A 21,114-nucleotide genomic window follows, 5' to 3' on the forward strand; every position below is an offset into this window, starting at 1 on the left:
ATACACAACATCAGCCGCACTACCCTCATCAACCCTCTCTGTGAACTCAAAGAACTCAATCAAGTTAGTCAAACACAATTTGCCTTTAACAAATCCATGTCAGCTCTCATTTATTAACCCAATGAGCATGACAATCCAATAAGTAATTCAGGAGAAACACCTTTATTCAAAGTGGTGAGAATGTGGAACTCGCTACCACTTGGAGGGGCATAGATGCATTTAAGGGGAAGCTTGATAAACATGAGGGAGAAAGGAATAGAAGGATATGTTGATGAAGTAAGGTGGGAGGAGGCTCAAGTGGAGCACAAACACCAGCATAGACCAGCTGAGCCAAATGGCCTGTTTCGGTGCTGCAAAATACTATATAATTCGATGTATTTAACTTTACATAAAATTTAACTGACTGATATCACAGCCGTATCTGCATTTGACAAGGTCCCACATGGCAGATTGGCCAAAAAAGTAAAGGCCCATGGGATCCAAGGGAATGTGGCAAATTGGATCCAAAATTGGCTCAGTGGCAGGAAGCAAAGGGTAACGATTGGATGTTTTTGCGACTGGAAGGCTGTTTCCAGTGGGATGCCGCAGGGCTCGGTACTGGGTCCCTTGCTTTTTGTGGTATACATTAATGATTTGGACTTAAACGTGGGGGGCATGATTAAGAAATTTGCGGATGACACAAAGATAAGCCGTATGGTTGCTAGCGAGGAGGAAAGCTGTAGACTGCAGGAAGATATCAATGGACTGGTCAGGTGGGCAGAAAAGTGGGAAATAGAGTTCAATCCGGAGAAGTGTGAGGTAATGCATTTGGGGAGAGCAAACAATGCAAAGGAATACACAATAAATGGGAAGATACTGAGAGGTGTAGAGGAAGTGAGGGACCTTGGAGTGCATGTCCACAGATCCTGAAGGTAGCAGGACAGGTAGGTAAGGTGGTTAAGAAGGCATATGGAATGCTTTCCTTTATTAGCCGAGGCATAGACTATAAAAAGAGGGATGTTATGCTGGAACTGTATAAAACATTAGTTAGGCCACAGCTTGAGTACTGTATACAGTTCTGGTCACCACATTACAGGAAGGATGTAATTGCACTAGAGAGGGTGCAGAGGAGATTTACGAGAATGTTGCCAAGACTGGAGAATTTTAGCTATGATGACAGATTGGATAGGCTGGGGTTGTTTTCCTTGGAACAGAGGAGGCTGAGGGATGATTTAATTGAGGTGTATAAAATTATGAGAGGCTTAGATAGAATGGATAGGAAGGACCTATTTCCCTTAGTGGAGGGGTCAATAACCACATGGATTTAAAGTGATTGGTAGAAGGATTAGAGGGGAGCTGAGGAAAAATGTTTTCACCCAGAGGGTGGTGGGGGTCTGGAAAGCAGAAACCCTCAACTCATTTAAAAAATACCTGGATGTGCACCTGAAGAGCCGTGACCTGCAGGGCTACGGACCAAATGCGGGAAAGTGGGATTCGGCTGGGTGGCTCGTTTCTCAGCTGGGGCGGACACGATGGGCCGAATGGCCTCCTTCTGTGCTGTAAATTTTCCATGATTCTATGATCTACAACATCACTCGAGCACCAAGGCGCAGGCTTATGATGTCAAAACCCTTAGTTTCATCAGAAAAGTCAGGCAAGAAACAGAACAAAACAAAAATATACTGCATACTTAATGAATCTTGGCAGCTGACAATATTACTGAAACCTTGAGAAATACTGAACAATCTAAATGTCCAAACCAAACAAACTAAATTTCACATTGGGACGTTTACCTCGACCTGCCTGTTCAGCCTGTTCAGTTCGGATATATCCTCCTTATTCCCCTGTCTATTCTTCACATCCTCCCTCACTTCCTTCAACTGTCGTCTCTGCAACTTCTCGTAGCTTTTCTTCAGTTTCCCAATCTGAAAGCATGAAAGTTTGAACGTAAAGCTAAAAATGGATTGTTTTGAGCAAAATGCATTCTCCCCGCCCCCCCCCCCACCACCTCTCCTCTTTCCCCCCGCCCCCCCCACCCCCACCTACCCTTTTTGTAGCCTGCACGTTACCATGCCACCTGCAATCAGTGGCGAGATGGGCCGGCTAGTTTCAGGGCACCTTGGTGAACGTTGCAGCAAATGAGCTGAGCCACAGGATTTTCCAGGACACACCGCGAGGCACTATATGTCACTTTAACATCGAACTCCATCTCACGGCAAGACAAGTAACAAAATGTCCCCATTTCAGCCAGCCTTGTGGCGGGGTACAAATGGCATTAGCATCTCCAAGCAGGATTTTGGGGGGAGAAGGAGGGGGGGGGCGGAAAGAGACGGGAAAAATCAGCTCAGGCTCCTGATGCTATCCAGTGAACTTGAATGGCAGCATGCATGTGTGGGCACCAAGTGAGGACAGGGTTGGGCTTGGCTTGGCTGGGATGCCCCCCACCGACAGTCGCTGTCTAAGACGTAGAATGGGCAGCTGCGTGAGGTACCTATGGACCTGCAACCCTACAACAGTCAGCCCATTTGATAGAGGAGGGAAAAACTGAATGGAAAGAAATATCTATGTTAAAGTACAATTTACTCAGCAGTTTTTCTTTTAAAAAAAGGAATTCTATTTAACATTTTCATACTACCTCTTCCCGAAACATGTTCAGCTGTGCTTCATACTGCACCACTATACCATGTTGAACCTTTTCATTGTCTTGTAACTGCTGTCGCAATAGGCCCACCTGAAAGACAGAAAAAAAAAACTTCCTCTGATACTTGTGCAAGAAATTGCGCACAATGATATGTAATCCAGAGAGTAGAGTTCAGTTATCACCCACAGTCTGGGCTCTTCATCCCAGAGTTAGTAAATGCGCTATTTAAATACGGATTACCAATAGGTGCACCATATTGGAGCAACAAAGTTCTACAGCAGGCTGTATGTGGACAGGGAGAGGAGGCAGGAGGGGAAGAAAAGGGGGTGGTGAAAGTGGAAACCCAAGTACAATTCCCCACACTGCAAGTTAATCTCAGTAGCGCCTTCAAGAAGAGGTGATGAGCAGAAGACCAGTTGCTTCCCCACATGGACAAAATAAGTTTGTTTTTGTTTGTTCTCAAGATGTGGGCAACACTGGCAAGACCACATTTATTGCCCATCCCTAGTTACCATGAACCACTGCAGTCCTTGCAGCGATGATGGTCCCAACGATTGGGTTAGGTAGGAACCATCGGCGTGAGACAGTCGCTCTCAATGTTCTCACGCACATCTCCGTGGCCAGTTAAAGAACAGCTTAGACCTGGGAGCGAGACACCTCCACACCCTCCCAACCACTGATGATGCAAGGAATAGGCAGGCCATGAAGTAAAAGACAAACAAATATTTTGAGATGACTTTTGTGTTAATTGCAAAATACAAAAAGGAAAAAAATACCAAGATAACCATCACCTTCAGCTTTAGGGTTAGGTCTGATTTAGACACAAATAGGAGTGAGGGAAATCAGAAAAGAGAATGGCCCGGAATTTGCTGAAAATGTAATGGCATATGAATGACACACGCCGTTATTAATGTGCAAATCGGCCTGAAACTTGTGGCGAGGAAGAGATACCCCGTGAATCACCAGTTGCTGGACGATTTGCACCGCTCCACCGCTAGCTTCACAAAAATAACATCACACGCTGAACCTCCCCGTGAGTTTCATGAAGTTGCTGCATTTGCACATTAATTGACTATTATACTCACCACAGAAAGTTAAGTCAAGTAATTAATAGTGTACGTACCCATTTAACAATGTGATAATTATTAATGACTCCAATCAACCTCTCTGGCCCAGAAAGTGAACAATTAAAAGTGTGGAGTCTCATTCCTTCAGGTAGTGAATTGTTGGGAGATTTTTAAAATATCAAATTTTAACATTTTGTTTTGAAAATTCTTACTTTTTCTGTCTTTTTTTCTCTCTCTCAATCCAATCTTTCTTTCCCTCTCTGCACCTGATTTGACATTGAATTTACCCCCTTTAACTCACCCTGCTTCTCAGTCCTTCCTCTTTATTTCTCAATCCTTAAATCTCATTGGTTAAGGGGATACACTGTTTGTCCCGTTGTTCACTGAGGTCCCAGATGCCCTGTTGTCCTCACTAATTATCAGCTCACACTTCCAGCAACAGGACACGCTGTGAGATGCCCCGCTCCAGCAAATTCTGGGACAATGAATCCACTGTGGCATCCATGGTTTGTTTTTTTTCCAGATTGGTGGCAAGTGTTATGTCAGACACTGAAAGCCACTGGGCTCCATCTAGTTGATGAACGATGATAATCCACAATGATGGAATGATCATTGGGATGAAAATCATATTAGCATTATTAACTGATCGATGGTTCATTTCTGGGAAATACACAGCAGTTTGAGATATTAACCAATGTGATCTCACTGAGTTACGACAGAACTTGAAAATCTACAACCCCCAAGTAATGAATGCATCTGATCATACTCAACACTGAAAAAAACATTAGCCAGTTTAATAATTAATTCTCTTGACTTGGACACAATTTGAGTAGCGTAAATGCGATTTAAACAGTATTTCCTCTATAAACCTTTGCAGTAAAGAATGGACATTATAAAGCACTAATGCCATCTAGAGGCACAATTAAGCATTTCAGTGCAATGGTAAGCCATGAGAAACTAACTTTTTGCTGCATATTCAAAATGAAAAGCAAATGTAGGAGGAATGACTTTCAAAGTGAAGTAGTGCACCGATCCAGTTACAAGCAGATCTGATTGCACCATTTCAGGTCTCAGTCTCACCGGGGAGCAGATCAAATACAGGTTCCATCAGCAATCGGGAACCACCAACAACTTGAAAACTGTGACCTCGGTAAGCTACGTACTGCCTCAGTGGTGAAATTTCAGTCATTAATCTCCCAGTTACCATCCAGGGTTCAGAAAGGACCCTGACTTTCACTGGCACTCAATGAAAATTTTCTAATTAAACTCATATGAACATGTCATATAAAGTTTTCTCCCTACCCACACTTTTAAGTTCTCCTTTAAAGGCTGTCACATTTGTCTCAATGTGGAGCTTTCAGGCAGGTACAATTTCTGCGATGCCCTGGTTCTGATAACTCCCTCACGTTAGACAGACAAGCAGGTTTGTGTTCAGATGCTGTAATTGTAACACTGTAAAATCCCTCTCTTTCCCCCCCCCTCCCCCCAACAAAAGATTTATGTTGCATCGGACAGAATGGCGATTACCAACCACATGAAACAAAACTTGGAGCAGATGACACAAAACTTGTAAGTGTAGTAAACAGTGAGGAGGAGAGTGATAGACTTATATGAGGAGGAGAGTGATAGAGGATATAGAAGGGCGGATGGAATGGGCGGACACGTGGCAGATGAAATTTAACGCAGAAAAATATGAAGTGATACATTTCGGTAGGAAGAATGAGGAGAGGCAATATAAACTAAAGGGCACAACTCTAAAAGGGGTACAGGAACACAGAGATCTAGGGTTATATGTTGAAGGTGACAGGGCAAGTTGAGAAAGCGGTTAAAAAAGCATATGGGGTCCTGGGCTTTATAAATAGAGGCATAGAGTACAAAAGTATGGAAGTCATGATGAACTTTTATAAAACACTGGTTTGGCTGCAACAGGAGTATTGTGTCCAATTCTGGGCACCGCACTTTAGAAAAGATGTGAAGGCCTTAGAGAGGGTGCAGAAGAGATTTATTAGAATGATTCCAGGGATGAGGGACTTTAGTTACATGGATAGGCTGGAGAAGCTGGGGTTGTTCTCCTTGGAACAGAGACGGTTGCGAGGAGTTCAAAATCATAAAGGGTCTAGACAGAGTAGATAGAGAGAAACTGTTCCCATTGGCGGAAGGGTCAAGAACTAGAGGACATAGATTTAAGGTGATTGGCAAAAGAACCAAAGATGACAAGATGGAAAAACTTTATTGCACAGCGAGTGGTTAGGATCTGGAATGCACTGCCTGAGGAAGTGATGGAGGCAGATTCAATCATGGCCTTCATAGGGAACAGGATAAGGACTTGAAAGGAAAAAAATTGCAGAGCTACGAGGACAGGGCAGGGGAGTGAGACTAGCTGGACTGCTCTTGCAGAGAGCTGGCACAGACTCAATGGGCCGAATGGCTTCCTTCGGAGCTGTAACCTATGATTCTACATCATGTCCCCTCCTATGTCTACAAACACAACAAAGGGTCAGCAGATTGGAAGCATCATCCCTTTAAATCTAGTGATAGTCCAAATAGACATATGAATCATGTCTTTTTACAATACTGTAGAGACACTATTATTGAATTGTTGCTCCATCTGCTACGACCACTTCATTAATTCTCTGTATTGTGCAGCACTAAACTGTTCCAGTTCTGGCCCATCAAAATTCAGCAGCTGAGCTTGACGATGGCACAGTGGATAAACACTGTAGTGTCTAATGCAATAATAAACACTAGAAAGGTCCATCATTCAAGTTCATTTCATGGTCAACTTAACTGATCTTACTCAGGAGAACATGGGAATCAGAAATTGATTTAGGTGTCACTTGGGCTAAGAAAGGCGGGGGAGGGTGGAGGAAATGCTGAAGTTCCCACTCCAGTATCCACTCACTCCTACTGGAAAGCACGAGTGTGTATTGGGTGAGGACAGGACTGGGCTTGTTTCCGATGTCCCATCACAGTGGGGGAGCTCTTTGAACGCTACAATCGGTGCTGACACATGAAGAAACACCACTTGCAATAAGTAGCAGATAGTTTCTGTACCTCAATGCAAGTCACCACCTTTCGATGGGGAGCTGGGGAGCAGTGAATCGGAGGGGGGGGTGCTGGGGAAACTGTGAGGGGAAGTTGTAATGTTTGACAATTCAATGTGAGCTAAACATAGAATTATATAATTTGAACTCGATATACAATGTTTATTTAATACTATGTTTATTTAATATGAAATATTTAATTGCATTAACATTAATGTAAAACATTTCAATAAGTTTTTCTGTAAATATGTTTCATGTACAGTAAGGTTAATATTTTCCAGTAGTAATATTTTCTACATCCGTTGTGAGCATCTTAGCATCAGTATTTTCCTGAGTTTCCAATCTCATCAAGCTTGGGGACTTAACACCCATCATTTCTACGGCACCACATCACTCTGATCCACCAGGCCTCACAAGGAAGCCTTGGGCCTCCCTTGGCCCGGGCTCCCCACCAACCCCCCTCAACACATCGATCGTGGCGGGTGGCCCCTTCCCCCCGGTCAGAGTCGCCCCCTCCCCTCCCCCCGCCTTCCCCTCCCCCTCCCCCCCTCCTGGTCAGAGTCCCCCCTCCCCCCGGTCAGAGTCTCCCCCTCCTCCTCCCCCCCAACCCCCGGTCAGAGTCGCCCCCCACTCCTTCTCCCCAGATCAGAGTCGCCCCCCACTCCTTCTCCCCAGATCAGAGTCGCCCCCTACTCCTCCTCCCCAGATCAGAGTGGCCCCCTACTCCTCCTCCCCAGATCAGAGTCGCCCCCTACTCCTCCTCCCCAGATCAGAGTCGCCCCCTACTCCTCCTCCCCAGATCAGAGTCGCCCCCTACTCCTCCTCCCCAGATCAGAGTCGCCCCCCACTCCTCCTCCCCAGATCAGAGTCGCCCCCCACTCCTCCTCCCCAGATCAGAGTCGCCCCCTACTCCTCCTCCCCAGATCAGAGTCGCCCCCCACTCCTCCTCCCCAGATCAGAGTCGCCCCCTACTCCTCCTCCCCAGATCAGAGTCGCCCCCTACTCCTCCTCCCCAGATCAGAGTCGCCCCCCACTCCTCCTCCCCAGATCAGAGTCGCCCCCTACTCCTCCTCCCCAGATCAGAGTCGCCCCCTACTCCTCCTCCCCAGATCAGAGTCGCCCCCTACTCCTCCTCCCCCGATCAGAGTCGCCCCCTACTCCTCCTCCCCAGATCAGAGTGGCCCCCTACTCCTCCTCCCCAGATCAGAGTCGCCCCCTACTCCTCCTCCCCAGATCAGAGTCGCCCCCTACTCCTCCTCCCCAGATCAGAGTCGCCCCCTACTCCTCCTCCCCCGATCATGGCCAGATGCCCCCCCGATCATGGCCAGAGGCCCCCCCCAGACCCTCCCCTCCAACCCTCCCGGCTGCAGCCTCCTGCCACCAAATTCCCGCCCCCACCCGCTGGCCAGGTGTTGGATCTGGCCAGGTTCGGGTGGGACTCCGATGAAAGTTATGGTAATGAGGCCCAGCGGTTCATATTGGCCGGGCCTGCACGTCCCCGGACTCCCCAGATGCACCGCCCACTTCAGGGCTCACGTACTCCATACCCGCCCTCCCCTCCTTAGAATCGGGGCTAATGTTTATCACAATCCCACAGAGATTGCAATATTCTCCTCTCATGGACTAAAACTAATAATACGCAGGAAACTTATAAATATACGCAATCACTTGCAATTGTGTTATCGAGGGAAGTTTTGCTCCTACCTCAGTGTGTTTCTGGTCAAGTAATAATCGAATGGCACTGAGCTCCTGTTCTCGCACCTTCAGCCTGGCTTCGATTGCCTGGAACTGCGCTTCCCATTCAGACTTTTTCTGCGCCACCATGATATCGATCTGCTTCATCAACTCTTGTAACTCAGCCTCGCAGGTGGTAAGGACACTGCCGCAACTTGATTTAGTCAAAAGCCAATAAAATCAGAGAGAAAGAAATTCAGAAGATTACAAACAGATTCGTTTCTCCAATGACTTGGTGTGTAAAGGCACCACTCAATGCAACATTAAGCCACAAGACCCTGGAATGGCAGTGTTCATTCTCATTCTGTGCTGATCTAGTTGGGCCATTACAACTGACCTCAGAGACCCTGGTCTCGGGAGGGAAGAACAACCAAATCAGCCAGGGTCCCTACTCCCGGTCGCTATCCAGTGAACCTTGCTGGAAAGCAGGTGTGCAGACATTCACGAGGGCAGGTCTCGAGAGCACGAGAACTCAACTGTGACATCTTCTACAGTCGAAAAGCATGCTGACATTCACTCACTGCGTAGGCTCACAAGGAACTGCTACTTCGGTGAGATACCAGAGCACTGTTGATCCCACAGACATAGACCTAGTACCTTCAACAGAGGAAGCCAGAAACAAATTGCAAAGAAATAGTTTCTTCACAGCTTTTCTCAATTATTTAGGTTAGTTTCACTTTTCCTTCAGATTTCTGTATGATATTTCTTGCTAGCCCTCAGGGCGGTAACTTGTGCAGGGGAATATTTTATAGGTAATGACAATGCACCAAGCGGCTATTTTTCACATCCGGACAGTAAGTGATAGCCTATTCCACTGTAGGGGCCACCACACCTAAGGGTAACATGGTTAATGTTAACAAGGGTAATGGTTCTGGTACAAGACTGATAACGCAGAGGTTGAGTTCAAATCCCACCAGCACGAGTTGGGAAACTGAATTCAATAATCTGGTAATTTGTGGGCTAGCACCAGGAAGAATGACCACGAAAGTTGGTTCACAAATGTCCTTTATGGAAGGGAACTTGCCACCCTAAACCAGTGTGACCTACATGTGATTCTGGTCCCACACTAAGTGATTGACTCTTCATACCCTCAGCACAACTGGGAACAGACAACAAATGCTGTCAGGCCAGCATCACCCACTTCCCAAGAACAAATTTTTTTAAAAATCCCTGTTCATTTTCAGCTGAGGCAATTGTGGGTCCATCAGAAATAGAATCCCATGACCAATTCCTTGGCTCAAAGACTTCAACACCAACTGCAGCACTGCTGAGATGGACGGGTTGAAAGCCATACCTTTCCTCTTCATTCTTGCGCTCTTTGTTGCCTCTTATCTCAGTTTTCTCACTATCTAACCCTCCCTAAAAATTTACATTTTTCCCCTCCTTTCCCTTTTATCACAGAATCATACAGCGCAGGAAGCCATTCGGCCCATCGTGTCTGTGCCGGCTCTTTGGGAGATTAGATTAGATCCAATTAGTCCCACTCCCCCTGCTCTTTCCCCATAGCCCTGCAAATTTCTGGATCATCTTGTAAGATGTTGTCGATTGAAAGAAAAATCTAATGTGGAAATTACATTGTTTTATAAATACAAGGAATGATTGTACAGCAATGAAGCTTAGAAGATGTTTACCAGAGTGGCAAAAAAGAGATTAAGCCCCCAAACATCAGACACTGTACACATCAGAACAAGTTATTCTGCTTACCCATCTTGGCCAAGGTTTTGCACTGCTTCCAGTAAAGCCTCCATTTCCTCCCAGCTTCAGAGGGATAGCTGTTGAAACAAAGGACAGGAATAAAAACAGAAAATGCTGGAGAGGCTCAGCAAGTGAGGCAGCATCAGTGGAGAAAGAAACAGAGTTAATGTTTCAGGTCGATGACTTTTCGTCAGAACTGGAAGGTGTTAAAGAGTTAAAGTTTTTGAGCAAATACAGAGCGAGGGAGGGGAGGAAAGAATAAAAGGGAAGGTCTGTGATAGGGTGGAGGGTACGAGTGATTAAATGACAAAAGGGATGATGGTGCAAGGCAAGGAGGGTGGGAATGGGACAGGTAAAGAAACAAAAGATTGATCAGGAGTAGCTGTAAATGGTAACATCAGAACCATTACCAGCATCTGCCATCCGAAAAAATGGGAGCAGTGGTTATAATCTGAAATTAATTAAATCAATGTTGAGTCCGGAAGATTGCAAATTACCTAAACAAAAGATGAAACGACGAAGAGTAAGCAGGTTTCCTTTAAAAAAAAGTTTCAAAACCGTACCTGCCACACCCCTCTATTGGTTAAACTCCAAGTCCTATATTTGAGGCAGCTCTCAAATTTGCAGTAATCCCACCCATATCTCTTCTTTCTCACTGAAACCAGTTTCATCTCCAGGACTCGTCTTCCTTCTAATTTCCCTATTACACTTTCTACTCCAACCCTGCAATCCAAAGGAGTGTTAAATTCACTTTAATATCCCACTGCTCACCTGAGCTCATTCAAATCACCTGACTTCTATCTTCTAAGGAGAAATCTGCAGGGCTATGGGGAAAGAGGTGAGTGGGACTAATTGGATAGCTCTTTCAAAGACCCGGCACAGACACGATGGGCTGAATGGCCTCCTTCGGTGCTGTATGATTCTGTAACTATAATTCTTTCCCTCACTTTATTAAATCCATCTGCTATGCTTGTCGAACCAATGACCTCAAAAATAACAGATTATGTGATTTTTTTGCCAAGCGAAGTCGAACACACCAACTCTTACTTTCTCTCTGCTGAATCACCAGTATTAGCACTTAACCTTCACCATCAACAATGACTCCGCCTCTCCTGCCACAAATGCAAAGTCCTTTTCTTCATATCTTGAATGACCCTAATCGCTCTCCCGATATCCCTGATCGCCCGGCTAATCCCAGGCACTTCTGAACAATGTCCCATATCTCACTCTTGGAGAATAGTCTGTAACAAATCACACTCTGTAATCCAGGCCCTCCTCATTCAGCACTATAAACCTCACACTCTGTAATCCAGTCCCTCCTCATTCAGCACTGTAAACCTCACACTCTGTAATCCAGTCCCTCCTCATTCAGCACTGTAAACCTCACACTCTGTAATCCAGGCCCTCCTCATTCAGCACTGTAAACCTCACACTCTGTAATCCAGTCCCTCCTCATTCAGCACTGTAAACCTCACACTCTGTAATCCAGTCCCTCCTCATTCAGCACTGTAAACCTCACACTCTGTAATCCAGTCCCTCCTCATTCAGCACTGTAAACCTCACACTCTGTAATCCAGGCCCTCCTCATTCAGCACTGTAAACCTCACACTCTGTAATCCAGTCCCTCCTCATTCAGCACTGTAAACCTCACACTCTGTAATCCAGTCACTCCTCATTCAGCACTGTAAACCTCACACTCTGTAATCCAGTCCCTCCTCATTCAGCATTGTAAACCCCACTCTGTAATCCAGGCCCTCCTCATTCAGCATTGTAAACCCCACTCTGTAATCCAGACCCTCCTCATTCAGCACTGTAAACCTCACACTCTAATCCAGGCCCTCCTCATTCAGCACTGTAAACCTCACACTCTAATCCAGTCCCTCCTCATTCAGCACTGTAAACCTCACACTCTAATCCAGTCCCTCCTCATTCAGCACTATAAACCTCACACTCTAATCCAGTCCCTCCTCATTTAGCACTGTAAACCTCACACTCTGTAATCCAGGCCCTCCTCATTCAGCACTGTAAACCTCACTCTGTAATCCAGGCCCTCCTCATTCAGCACTATAAACCTCACTCTGTAATCCAGTCCCTCCTCATTCAGCACTGTAAACCTCACACTCTGTAATCCAGGCCCTCCTCATTCAGCACTGTAAACCTCACACACTCTAATCCAGTCCCTCCTCATTCAGCACTGTAAACCTCACACTCTGTAATCCAGTCCCTCCTCATTCAGCACTGTAAACCTCACACTCTTATCCAGGCCCTCCTCATTCAGCACTGTAAACCTCACACTCTGTAATCCAGTCCCTCCTCATTCAGCACTGTAAATCTCACACTCTTATCCAGGCCCTCCTCATTCAGCACTGTAAACCTCACACTCTGTAATCCAGTCCCTCCTCATTCAGCACTGTAAACCTCACACTCTGTAATCCAGTCCCTCCTCATTCAGCACTATAAACCTCACACTCTGTAATCCAGTCCCTCCTCATTCAGCACTATAAACCTCACACTCTGTAATCCAGTCCCTCCTCATTCAGCACTGTAAACCTCACACTCTAATCCAGGCCCTCCTCATTCAGCACTGTAAACCTCACACTCTAATCCAGTCCCTCCTCATTCAGCACTGTAAACCTCACACTCTAATCCAGTCCCTCCTCATTCAGCACTATAAACCTCACACTCTAATCCAGTCCCTCCTCATTTAGCACTGTAAACCTCACACTCTGTAATCCAGGCCCTCCTCATTCAGCACTGTAAACCTCACTCTGTAATCCAGGCCCTCCTCATTCAGCACTATAAACCTCACTCTGTAATCCAGTCCCTCCTCATTCAGCACTGTAAACCTCACACTCTGTAATCCAGGCCCTCCTCATTCAGCACTGTAAACCTCACACACTCTAATCCAGTCCCTCCTCATTCAGCACTGTAAACCTCACACTCTGTAATCCAGTCCCTCCTCATTCAGCACTGTAAACCTCACACTCTTATCCAGGCCCTCCTCATTCAGCACTGTAAACCTCACACTCTGTAATCCAGTCCCTCCTCATTCAGCACTGTAAATCTCACACTCTTATCCAGGCCCTCCTCATTCAGCACTGTAAACCTCACACTCTGTAATCCAGTCCCTCCTCATTCAGCACTGTAAACCTCACACTCTGTAATCCAGTCCCTCCTCATTCAGCACTATAAACCTCACACTCTGTAATCCAGTCCCTCCTCATTCAGCACTATAAACCTCACACTCTGTAATCCAGGCCCTCCTCATTCAGCACTGTAAACCTCACACTCTGTAATCCAGGCCCTCCTCATTCAGCACTGTAAACCTCACACTCTGTAATCCAGGCCCTCCTCATTCAGCACTATAAACCTCACACTCTGTAATCCAGGCCCTCCTCATTCAGCACTGTAAACCTCACTCTGTAATCCAGGCCCTCCTCATTCAGCACTATAAACCTCACACTCTGTAATCCAGTCCCTCCTCATTCAGCACTATAAACCTCACACTCTGTAATCCAGTCCCTCCTCATTCAGCACTGTAAACCTCACACTCTGTAATCCAGTCCCTCCTCATTCAGCACTGTAAACCTCACACTCTGTAATCCAGGCCCTCCTCATTCAGCACTGTAAACCTCACACTCTGTAATCCAGTCCCTCCTCATTCAGCACTGTAAACCTCACACTCTGTAATCCAGGCCCTCCTCATTCAGCACTGTAAACCTCACACTCTGTAATCCAGGCCCTCCTCATTCAGCACTGTAAACCTCACACTCTGTAATCCAGTCCCTCCTCATTCAGCACTGTAAACCTCACACTCTGTAATCCAGGCCCTCCTCATTCAGCACTGTAAACCTCACATTCTGTAATCTAGTCTTCCTCATTCAGCACTGTAAACCTCACTCTGTAATCCAGGCCCTCCTCATTCAGCACTATAAACCTCACACTCTGTAATCCAGGCCCTCCTCATTCAGCACTGTAAACCTCACACTCTGTAATCCAGTCCCTCCTCATTCAGCACTGTAAACCTCACACTCTGTAATCCAGTCCCTCCTCATTCAGCACTGTAAACCTCACACTCTGTAATCCAGTCCCTCCTCATTCAGCACTGTAAACCTCACACTCTGTAATCCAGTCCCTCCTCATTCAGCACTGTAAACCTCACACTCTGTAATCCAGTCCCTCCTCATTCAGCACTGTAAACCTCACACTCTGTAATCCAGGCCCTCCTCATTCAGCACTGTAAACCTCACACTCTGTAATCCAGGCCCTCCTCATTCAGCACTGTAAACCTCACACTCTGTAATCCAGGCCCTCCTCATTCAGCACTGTAAACCTCACACTCTGTAATCCAGGCCCTCCTCATTCAGCACTATAAACCTCACACTCTGTAATCCAGGCCCTCCTCATTCAGCACTGTAAACCTCACTCTGTAATCCAGGCCCTCCTCATTCAGCACTGTAAACCTCACAATCTGTAATCCAGGCCCTCCTCATTCAGCACTGTAAATCTCACTCTGTAATCCAGGCCCTCCTCATTCAGCACTATAAACCTCAAACTCTGTAATCCAGGCCCTCCTCATTCAGCACTGTAAACCTCACTCTGTAATCCAGTCCCTCCTCATTCAGCACTGTAAATCTCACTCTGTAATCCAGGCCCTCCTCATTCAGCACTATAAACCTCAAACTCTGTAATCCAGGCCCTCCTCATTCAGCACTGTAAACCTCACTCTGTAATCCAGTCCCTCCTCATTCAGCACTGTAAATCTCACTCTGTAATCCAGGCCCTCCTCATTCAGCACTATAAACCTCAAACTCTGTAATCCAGGCCCTCCTCATAGAATCATAGAAAGGTTACAGCATAGAAGGGGGCCACTCGGCCCATCAAGTCCACGCCAGCTCTATGCAAGAGCAATCCAGCTCGTCCCACTCTCCTACCCTATCCCCGTCGCCCTGCAATTTTTTTCCTTTTCAGTACTTATCCAGGTCCCTTTTGAAGGCCATGATTGAACCTGCCTCCATCAGCCCCTCAGGCAGTGCATTCCAGATCATAACCACTCGCTGTGTAAAAAAGTTTTTCCTCATGTCACCTTTGGTTCTTTTGCCAATCACCTTAAATCCATGTCCTCTGGTCCTTGACCCTTCCGCCAATGGGAACAGTTTCTCTCCAACTACTCTGTCGAGACCCTTCTTGATTTTGAATACCTCGATCAAATTTCCTCGCAACCGTCTTTGTTCCAAGGAGAACAACCCCAGCTCCTTCAGTCTATCCACGTAACTACAGTCCCTCATCGCTGGAATCATTCTAGTAAATCTGTTCTGCACCCTCTCTAAGGCCTCACGTCTTTCCTTAAGTGCGGTGCCCAGAACTGGACACAATACTCCTGTTGTGGCCGAACCAGTGCTTCACAAAAGGTCCATCATGACTTCCATACCTTTGTACTCTATGCCTCTATTTATTAAGCCCAGGATTCCGTATGCTTTTTTAACCGCTTTCTCAACTTGCCTGCCACCTTCAACGATTTGTGCACATATACCCCCAGATCTCTCTGTTCCTGTACCCCTTTTAGAGTTGTGCCCTCTAGTTTATATTGCCTCTCCTCGTTCTTCCTACCGAAATGTATCCCTTCGCATTTTTCTGTTAAATTTCATCTGCCACATGCCCGCCCATTCCACCAGCCTATCTACATCCTTTTGAAGTCTATCACTATCCTCCTCACTGTTTACTACACTTCCAAATTTTGTGTCATCTGCAAATTTTGAAATTGTGCCCTGTACATCCAAGTCCAAGTCATTAATATATATCAAGAAAAGCAGTGGTCCCAGCACTGACCCCTGGGGAACACCACTGTACACCTCCCTCCAGTCTGAAAAACAACCATTCACCACTACTCTCTGTTTCCTGTCATTTAGCTAATCCTGTATCCCTGTTGCTACTGCCCCCTTTATTTCATGGGCCACAATCTTGATGATAAGCCTACCGTGTGGCACCTTATCAAAAGCCTTTTGACGGTCCATATACACCACATCAACTGCGTTGCCCTCATCTACCCTGTCTGTTACCTCATCAAAAAACTATCAGGTTAAACACAGCTTGCCTTTAACAAATCCATGCTGGCTTTCCCTAATCAATCCACACTCATCCAAGTGACTGTTAATTCTGTCCCAGATTATCATTTCTAAAAGTTTCCCACCACTGAGGTTAAACTGACTGTCCTGTAGTTGCTGGGTTTATCCTTACACCCTTTTTTGAACAAGGGTGTAACATTTGCAATTCTCCAGTCCTCTGGCACCACCCCCCATTATCTACGGATGTTTGGAGGATTATGGCCAGTACCTCCGCAATTTCCACCCTTACTTCCCTCAGCAACCTAGGATGCGTCCCTTCCAGACCTGGTGCCTTATCTACTTTAAGTACAGCCAGCCTTCCTAGTACCTCCTTTATCAATTTTTAGCCCATCCAGTATCTCAACCAAATCTTCCTTTACTGAGACTCTGGCAGCATCTTCTTCCTTGGTAAAGACTGATGCAAAGTATTCATTTAGTACCTCAGCCATCCCCTCTGCCTCCATGGTCCCTGATCGGCCCCACCCCTCCTCCTACTACCCATTTACTGTTTACATGCCTGTAGAAGACTTTTGGATTCCTTTTTATGTTGGCCACCAGTCTATTCTCATACTCTCTCTTTTTGCCCCTCTTATTTCCTTTTACACTTCCCCTCTGAACTTTCTATATTCTGCCTGGTTCTCACTTGTGTTATCAACCTGACATCTGTCATATGCCCTTTTTTTCCATTTCATCTTACTCACTATCTCTTTTTTCATCCAGGGAGCTCTGGCTTTAGTTGCCCAACCTTTCTGCCTCATGGGAATGTGCCTAGACTGTACCCGAACCATCTCCTCCTTAAAGGCCGCCCATTGTTCAATTACAGTTTTGCCTGCCAATCTTTGATTCCAATTTACCCGGGCCGGATCTGTTCTCATCCCACTGAAACTGGCCCTCCTCCTATTGAGTAATTTTACTTTAGACGGTCCGTGTCCTTTTCCATAGCTATTCTAAACGTTATGACACTATGATCGCTGCTCCCTAAATGCTCCCCCACTGACACTTGCTCCACTTGGCTCACCTCATTCCCTAAAATCAGATCCAGCAATGCCTCCTTCCTTGCTGGGCTGGAAACGTGCTGGTTAAGAAAGTTATCCCGAACACATTTCAAAAATTCCTCCCCCTCTGTGCCCCATATATTATTATTGTTATCCCAGTCTATATTAGGATAGTTGATGTCCCGAGTTATCATTACTCTATACTCTCATTCAGCACTGTAAACCTCTCACTCTGTATTACAGTCCCTCCTCATTCAGCACTGTAAACCTCACTGTAATCCAGTCCCTCCTCATTCAGCACTGTAAACCTCTCACTCTGTATTACAGTCCCTCCTCATTCAGCACTGTAAACCTCTCACTCTGTATTACAGTCCCTCCTCATTCAGCACTGTAAACCTCACTGTAATCCAGTCCCTCCTCATTCAGCACTGTAAACCTCACTCTAATCCAGGCCCTCCTCATTCAGCACTGTAAACCTCACACTCTGTATTACAGTCCCTCCTCATTCAGCACTGTAAACCTTAAACGCTGTAGTCAAGTCCCTCCTCATTCAGCACTGTAAACCTCACTCTAATCCAGGCCCTCCTCATTCAGCACTGTAAACCTCACACTCTGTATTACAGTCCCTCCTCATTCAGCACTGTAAACCTCACTCTAATCCAGGCCCTCCTCATTTAGCACTATAAACCTCACACTCTGTATTACAGGCCCTCCTCATTCAGCACTGTAAACCTCACACTCTGTATTACAGTCCCTCCTCATTCAGCACTGTAAACCTCACTCTAATCCAGGCCCTCCTCATTTAGCACTGTAAACCTCACTCTGTAATCCAGGCCCTCCTCATTCAGCACTGTAAACCTCACTCTGTAATCCAATCCCTCCTCATTCAGCACTGTAAACCTCACTCTGTAATCCAGTCCCTCCTCATTTAGCACTGTAAACCTCACTCTAATCCAGGCCCTCCTCATTCAGCACTGTAAACCGCACTCTGTAATCCAGGCCCTCCTCATTTAGCACTGTAAACCTCACTCTGTAATCCAGGCCCTCCTCATTCAGCACTGTAAACCTCACACTCTGTAATCCAGGCCCTCCTCATTCAGCACTGTAAACCTCACACTCTAATCCAATCCCTCCTCATTCAGCACTGTAAACCTCACTCTGTAATCCAATCCCTCCTCATTCAGCACTGTAAACCTCACTCTGTAATCCAGTCCCTCCTCATTCAGCACTGTAAACCTCACTCTAATCCAGGCCCTCCTCATTCAGCACTGTAAACCTCACACTTTGTAATCCAGTACCATTTTGTTCAGCACTGTACAGTCACACACTGTAACCCAGTCCTATCTTGTTCGGCACTATATGTCTGTTAACTAGCATCGACAATCTTTGTTGCTTTTCACTGCTCTAAATGCTTTCACTCTTCTAACCCTTCTCTCTGTCATCGTATGTTACCTGATTTAACTGTCGCTGGTATGGGAGGCTTTGCTTCACACTCTTCACTCTGTAACATCCTGGTTCAATCATAAGTGTTGTTGTTCGTAACAATTCTCCAAATCACACCTGGCCCATTGATTAGTCTGAAACCAACCTTAGCTTTGCTCAGAACCTCTGTACATCCACGAACAGTTACTAAATGCAACTTTGAACCGTTAACTGCTGTCTTTTGCCCCTGGCAGAGCCGTCTCCCTTAACTTCTCTAAACAATCTCGGTTATAATGGGTGAACAGAATGGCACAATGGAGGGGGTTTATAACTAAGTTTTATCCTCCACCATGTCAGCTCCTCTACTCGCTAGACTAACATGCCTTCCGGCCCCTGTGATATCCCTCCCATCGTCCTCAATACATGTATGTCCAAACCTACCCTCGTCCCGTGCCATCCCTCTTACTCCCAGTCCATGTATCCACCTCCTTGGAAATTTACTTGTGTTTACCCTATCCCATTTACCCTTCAAACCAGTGGCCAATTGCCCTTATGTTGGTACTTTTGTAAAACCCACTGTTAACTAAAATTATCTGTAACCTTAGAAGTTCTGGTCCAACTACTGACCACTAAAAGTTTTTGACCTGGCTGTTCCACTAGTGAGCTCATTGCTCGTGTTTGACTCCTGGAGCTTTTTAATGCTTTGAATCATCTGTCATTACTTTGGAGATCTCCAAAGCCTTTGATAGGATTTGGCAATGTGTGCTTCTAAACAAGTTACTATCATATGACTCCACCAAAGCTGTATGCATGGCTGTCTAGCTTGCTCCCAAATCACTAACATTCTCCTGGCCGGCCCCCCCATTCTCCATCTCTCTAAACTTCAGCTCATCCAAAACTCTGCTGCCCATATCCTATTCCACACCAGGTCCTTGCTGACCAATGCTTCCCATTTAAAATTTTCATCCTTGAGTTTAAATTCCTTCATGGCTTTACCCCTCCCTATCTCTGTAACCTCTGACAGCTCTGCAATCCCTGTCCCAAACTCTCCGTTACTCTGACTCTGACCTTTTATGCTCCCCCCACCCCCTCACCATTGGCAGCCGTGCTTTCAACCGTCTAGGCCCCACACTCTGAAACTCTCTCCCTAAACCTCTTCACCTCTCTCCTGTCCTTTAAAGCCCTCCTGAAAACACACCTCTTTGACCAAACTTTTGGTCACCCCTCCTGATATCTCCTTCGTTGACTCGGAAACCAATATTTGACTGATTATACCTCTGCGAAGTGCCTTGGGACGTTTTTATACTTTAAAAAAGGTACAATATAAATGCAAGTTGTTTCTGTTTGATCTGTAGTAGGAGCTTCATTCCCTTGACTGTTTTTCTCTTTTCTCCATTCAGGCACTTAAAACCTAAGTTTGGTGTTATCTAATCACTACTTTCCGATTTACCTTACTTCCTCTTTTATTCTTTTCAACCTTGGTAATGTCCTGCACAATGGGCCTCTGCCTTTCACCGAGACCCGCACAATGGGCCTCTGCCTTTCACCGAGACCCGCACAATGGGCCTCTGCCTTTCACCGAGACCCGCACAATGGGCCTCTGCCTTTCACCGAGACCCGCACAATGGGCCTCTGCCTTTCACCCAGAGACCCGCACAATGGGCCTCTGCCTTCCACCCAGAGACCCGCACAATGGGCCTCTGCCTTTCACCCAGAGACCCGCACAATGGGCCTCTGCCTTCCACCCAGAGACCCGCACAACGGGCCTCTGCCTTTCACGTATAGAGACCCGCACAATGGGCCTCTGCCTTTCACCCAGAGACCCGCACAATGGGCCTCAGTCCTTCAGCTTAGATTCCCAATGAGACAGGCTACAGTATCACTCTTTGACCCTTTCCCTCTATTTCCTGCTACTGTACCTGGAGTTGACACCGTAACGGCTTTTTTTCTAAATACACATAAAAGATCACAGCAGACACTTCTCTGAACTTTTCAGTTTGCTCTCAGTTACAGCAAACTCACATGCCACTGGCGTTTTTGGTGATCTTGCTCTCTCTCCCCACCACCAGTGCTTTCCTCACTCGAATGCAAAGGTTGCACCATGGTAAGGGAGGGAGAATATTAATTTTATTAAACCGTTTTTAAAACACTAAAATTTCCACAAGAAAACAAATCAAATAAACATGCTCAATTAAGTTACAGTGATGCAAACTCAGGTAAGGGTATTTGTTACCTCAATACATATTGAATCGATCATCAATCAGTTGTCTGCTGGTTCAGGCGCTGAGTCAAAGAACGAACCAAAGGATAAATCAGTATCGCACAGAGAAAGCACGCACAGAGTAAAAAGAAAGAAAGAAAGCAAAGGAAAGACACAAAAATAAGGAACAAAAGCATTTGCGATAAAATACTGGAAACATGAAGTTATACTTA

The 21,114-nt window shown here is 46.0% G+C and overlaps 1 protein-coding gene across 3 annotated transcripts in view; it reads right to left on the reverse strand.

Annotated features, from left to right (window-relative positions):
* Positions 1 to 20,999, reverse strand: part of cep63 (centrosomal protein 63) — an 89,144-nt gene extending 68,145 nt beyond the window's left edge. For all 3 annotated transcript variants that reach the window (XM_067995685.1, XM_067995684.1, XM_067995683.1), the window contains exons 1-5: positions 20,915 to 20,999; positions 10,170 to 10,237; positions 8,436 to 8,619; positions 2,615 to 2,710; positions 1,773 to 1,904 (exon numbers count right to left, since the gene is read on the reverse strand). In XM_067995685.1, coding sequence (XP_067851786.1) covers positions 1,773 to 1,904; positions 2,615 to 2,710; positions 8,436 to 8,619; positions 10,170 to 10,213 — 456 coding nt within the window. In that variant the 5' untranslated portion in view covers positions 10,214 to 10,237; positions 20,915 to 20,999. The remainder of the gene's footprint in view (positions 1 to 1,772; positions 1,905 to 2,614; positions 2,711 to 8,435; positions 8,620 to 10,169; positions 10,238 to 20,914) is intronic.
* Positions 21,000 to 21,114: the final 115 nt, after the last annotated feature.

Source organism: Heptranchias perlo, chromosome 13 (assembly GCF_035084215.1).
Source record: "Heptranchias perlo isolate sHepPer1 chromosome 13, sHepPer1.hap1, whole genome shotgun sequence".
Lineage (NCBI taxonomy): Eukaryota > Metazoa > Chordata > Chondrichthyes > Hexanchiformes > Hexanchidae > Heptranchias > Heptranchias perlo.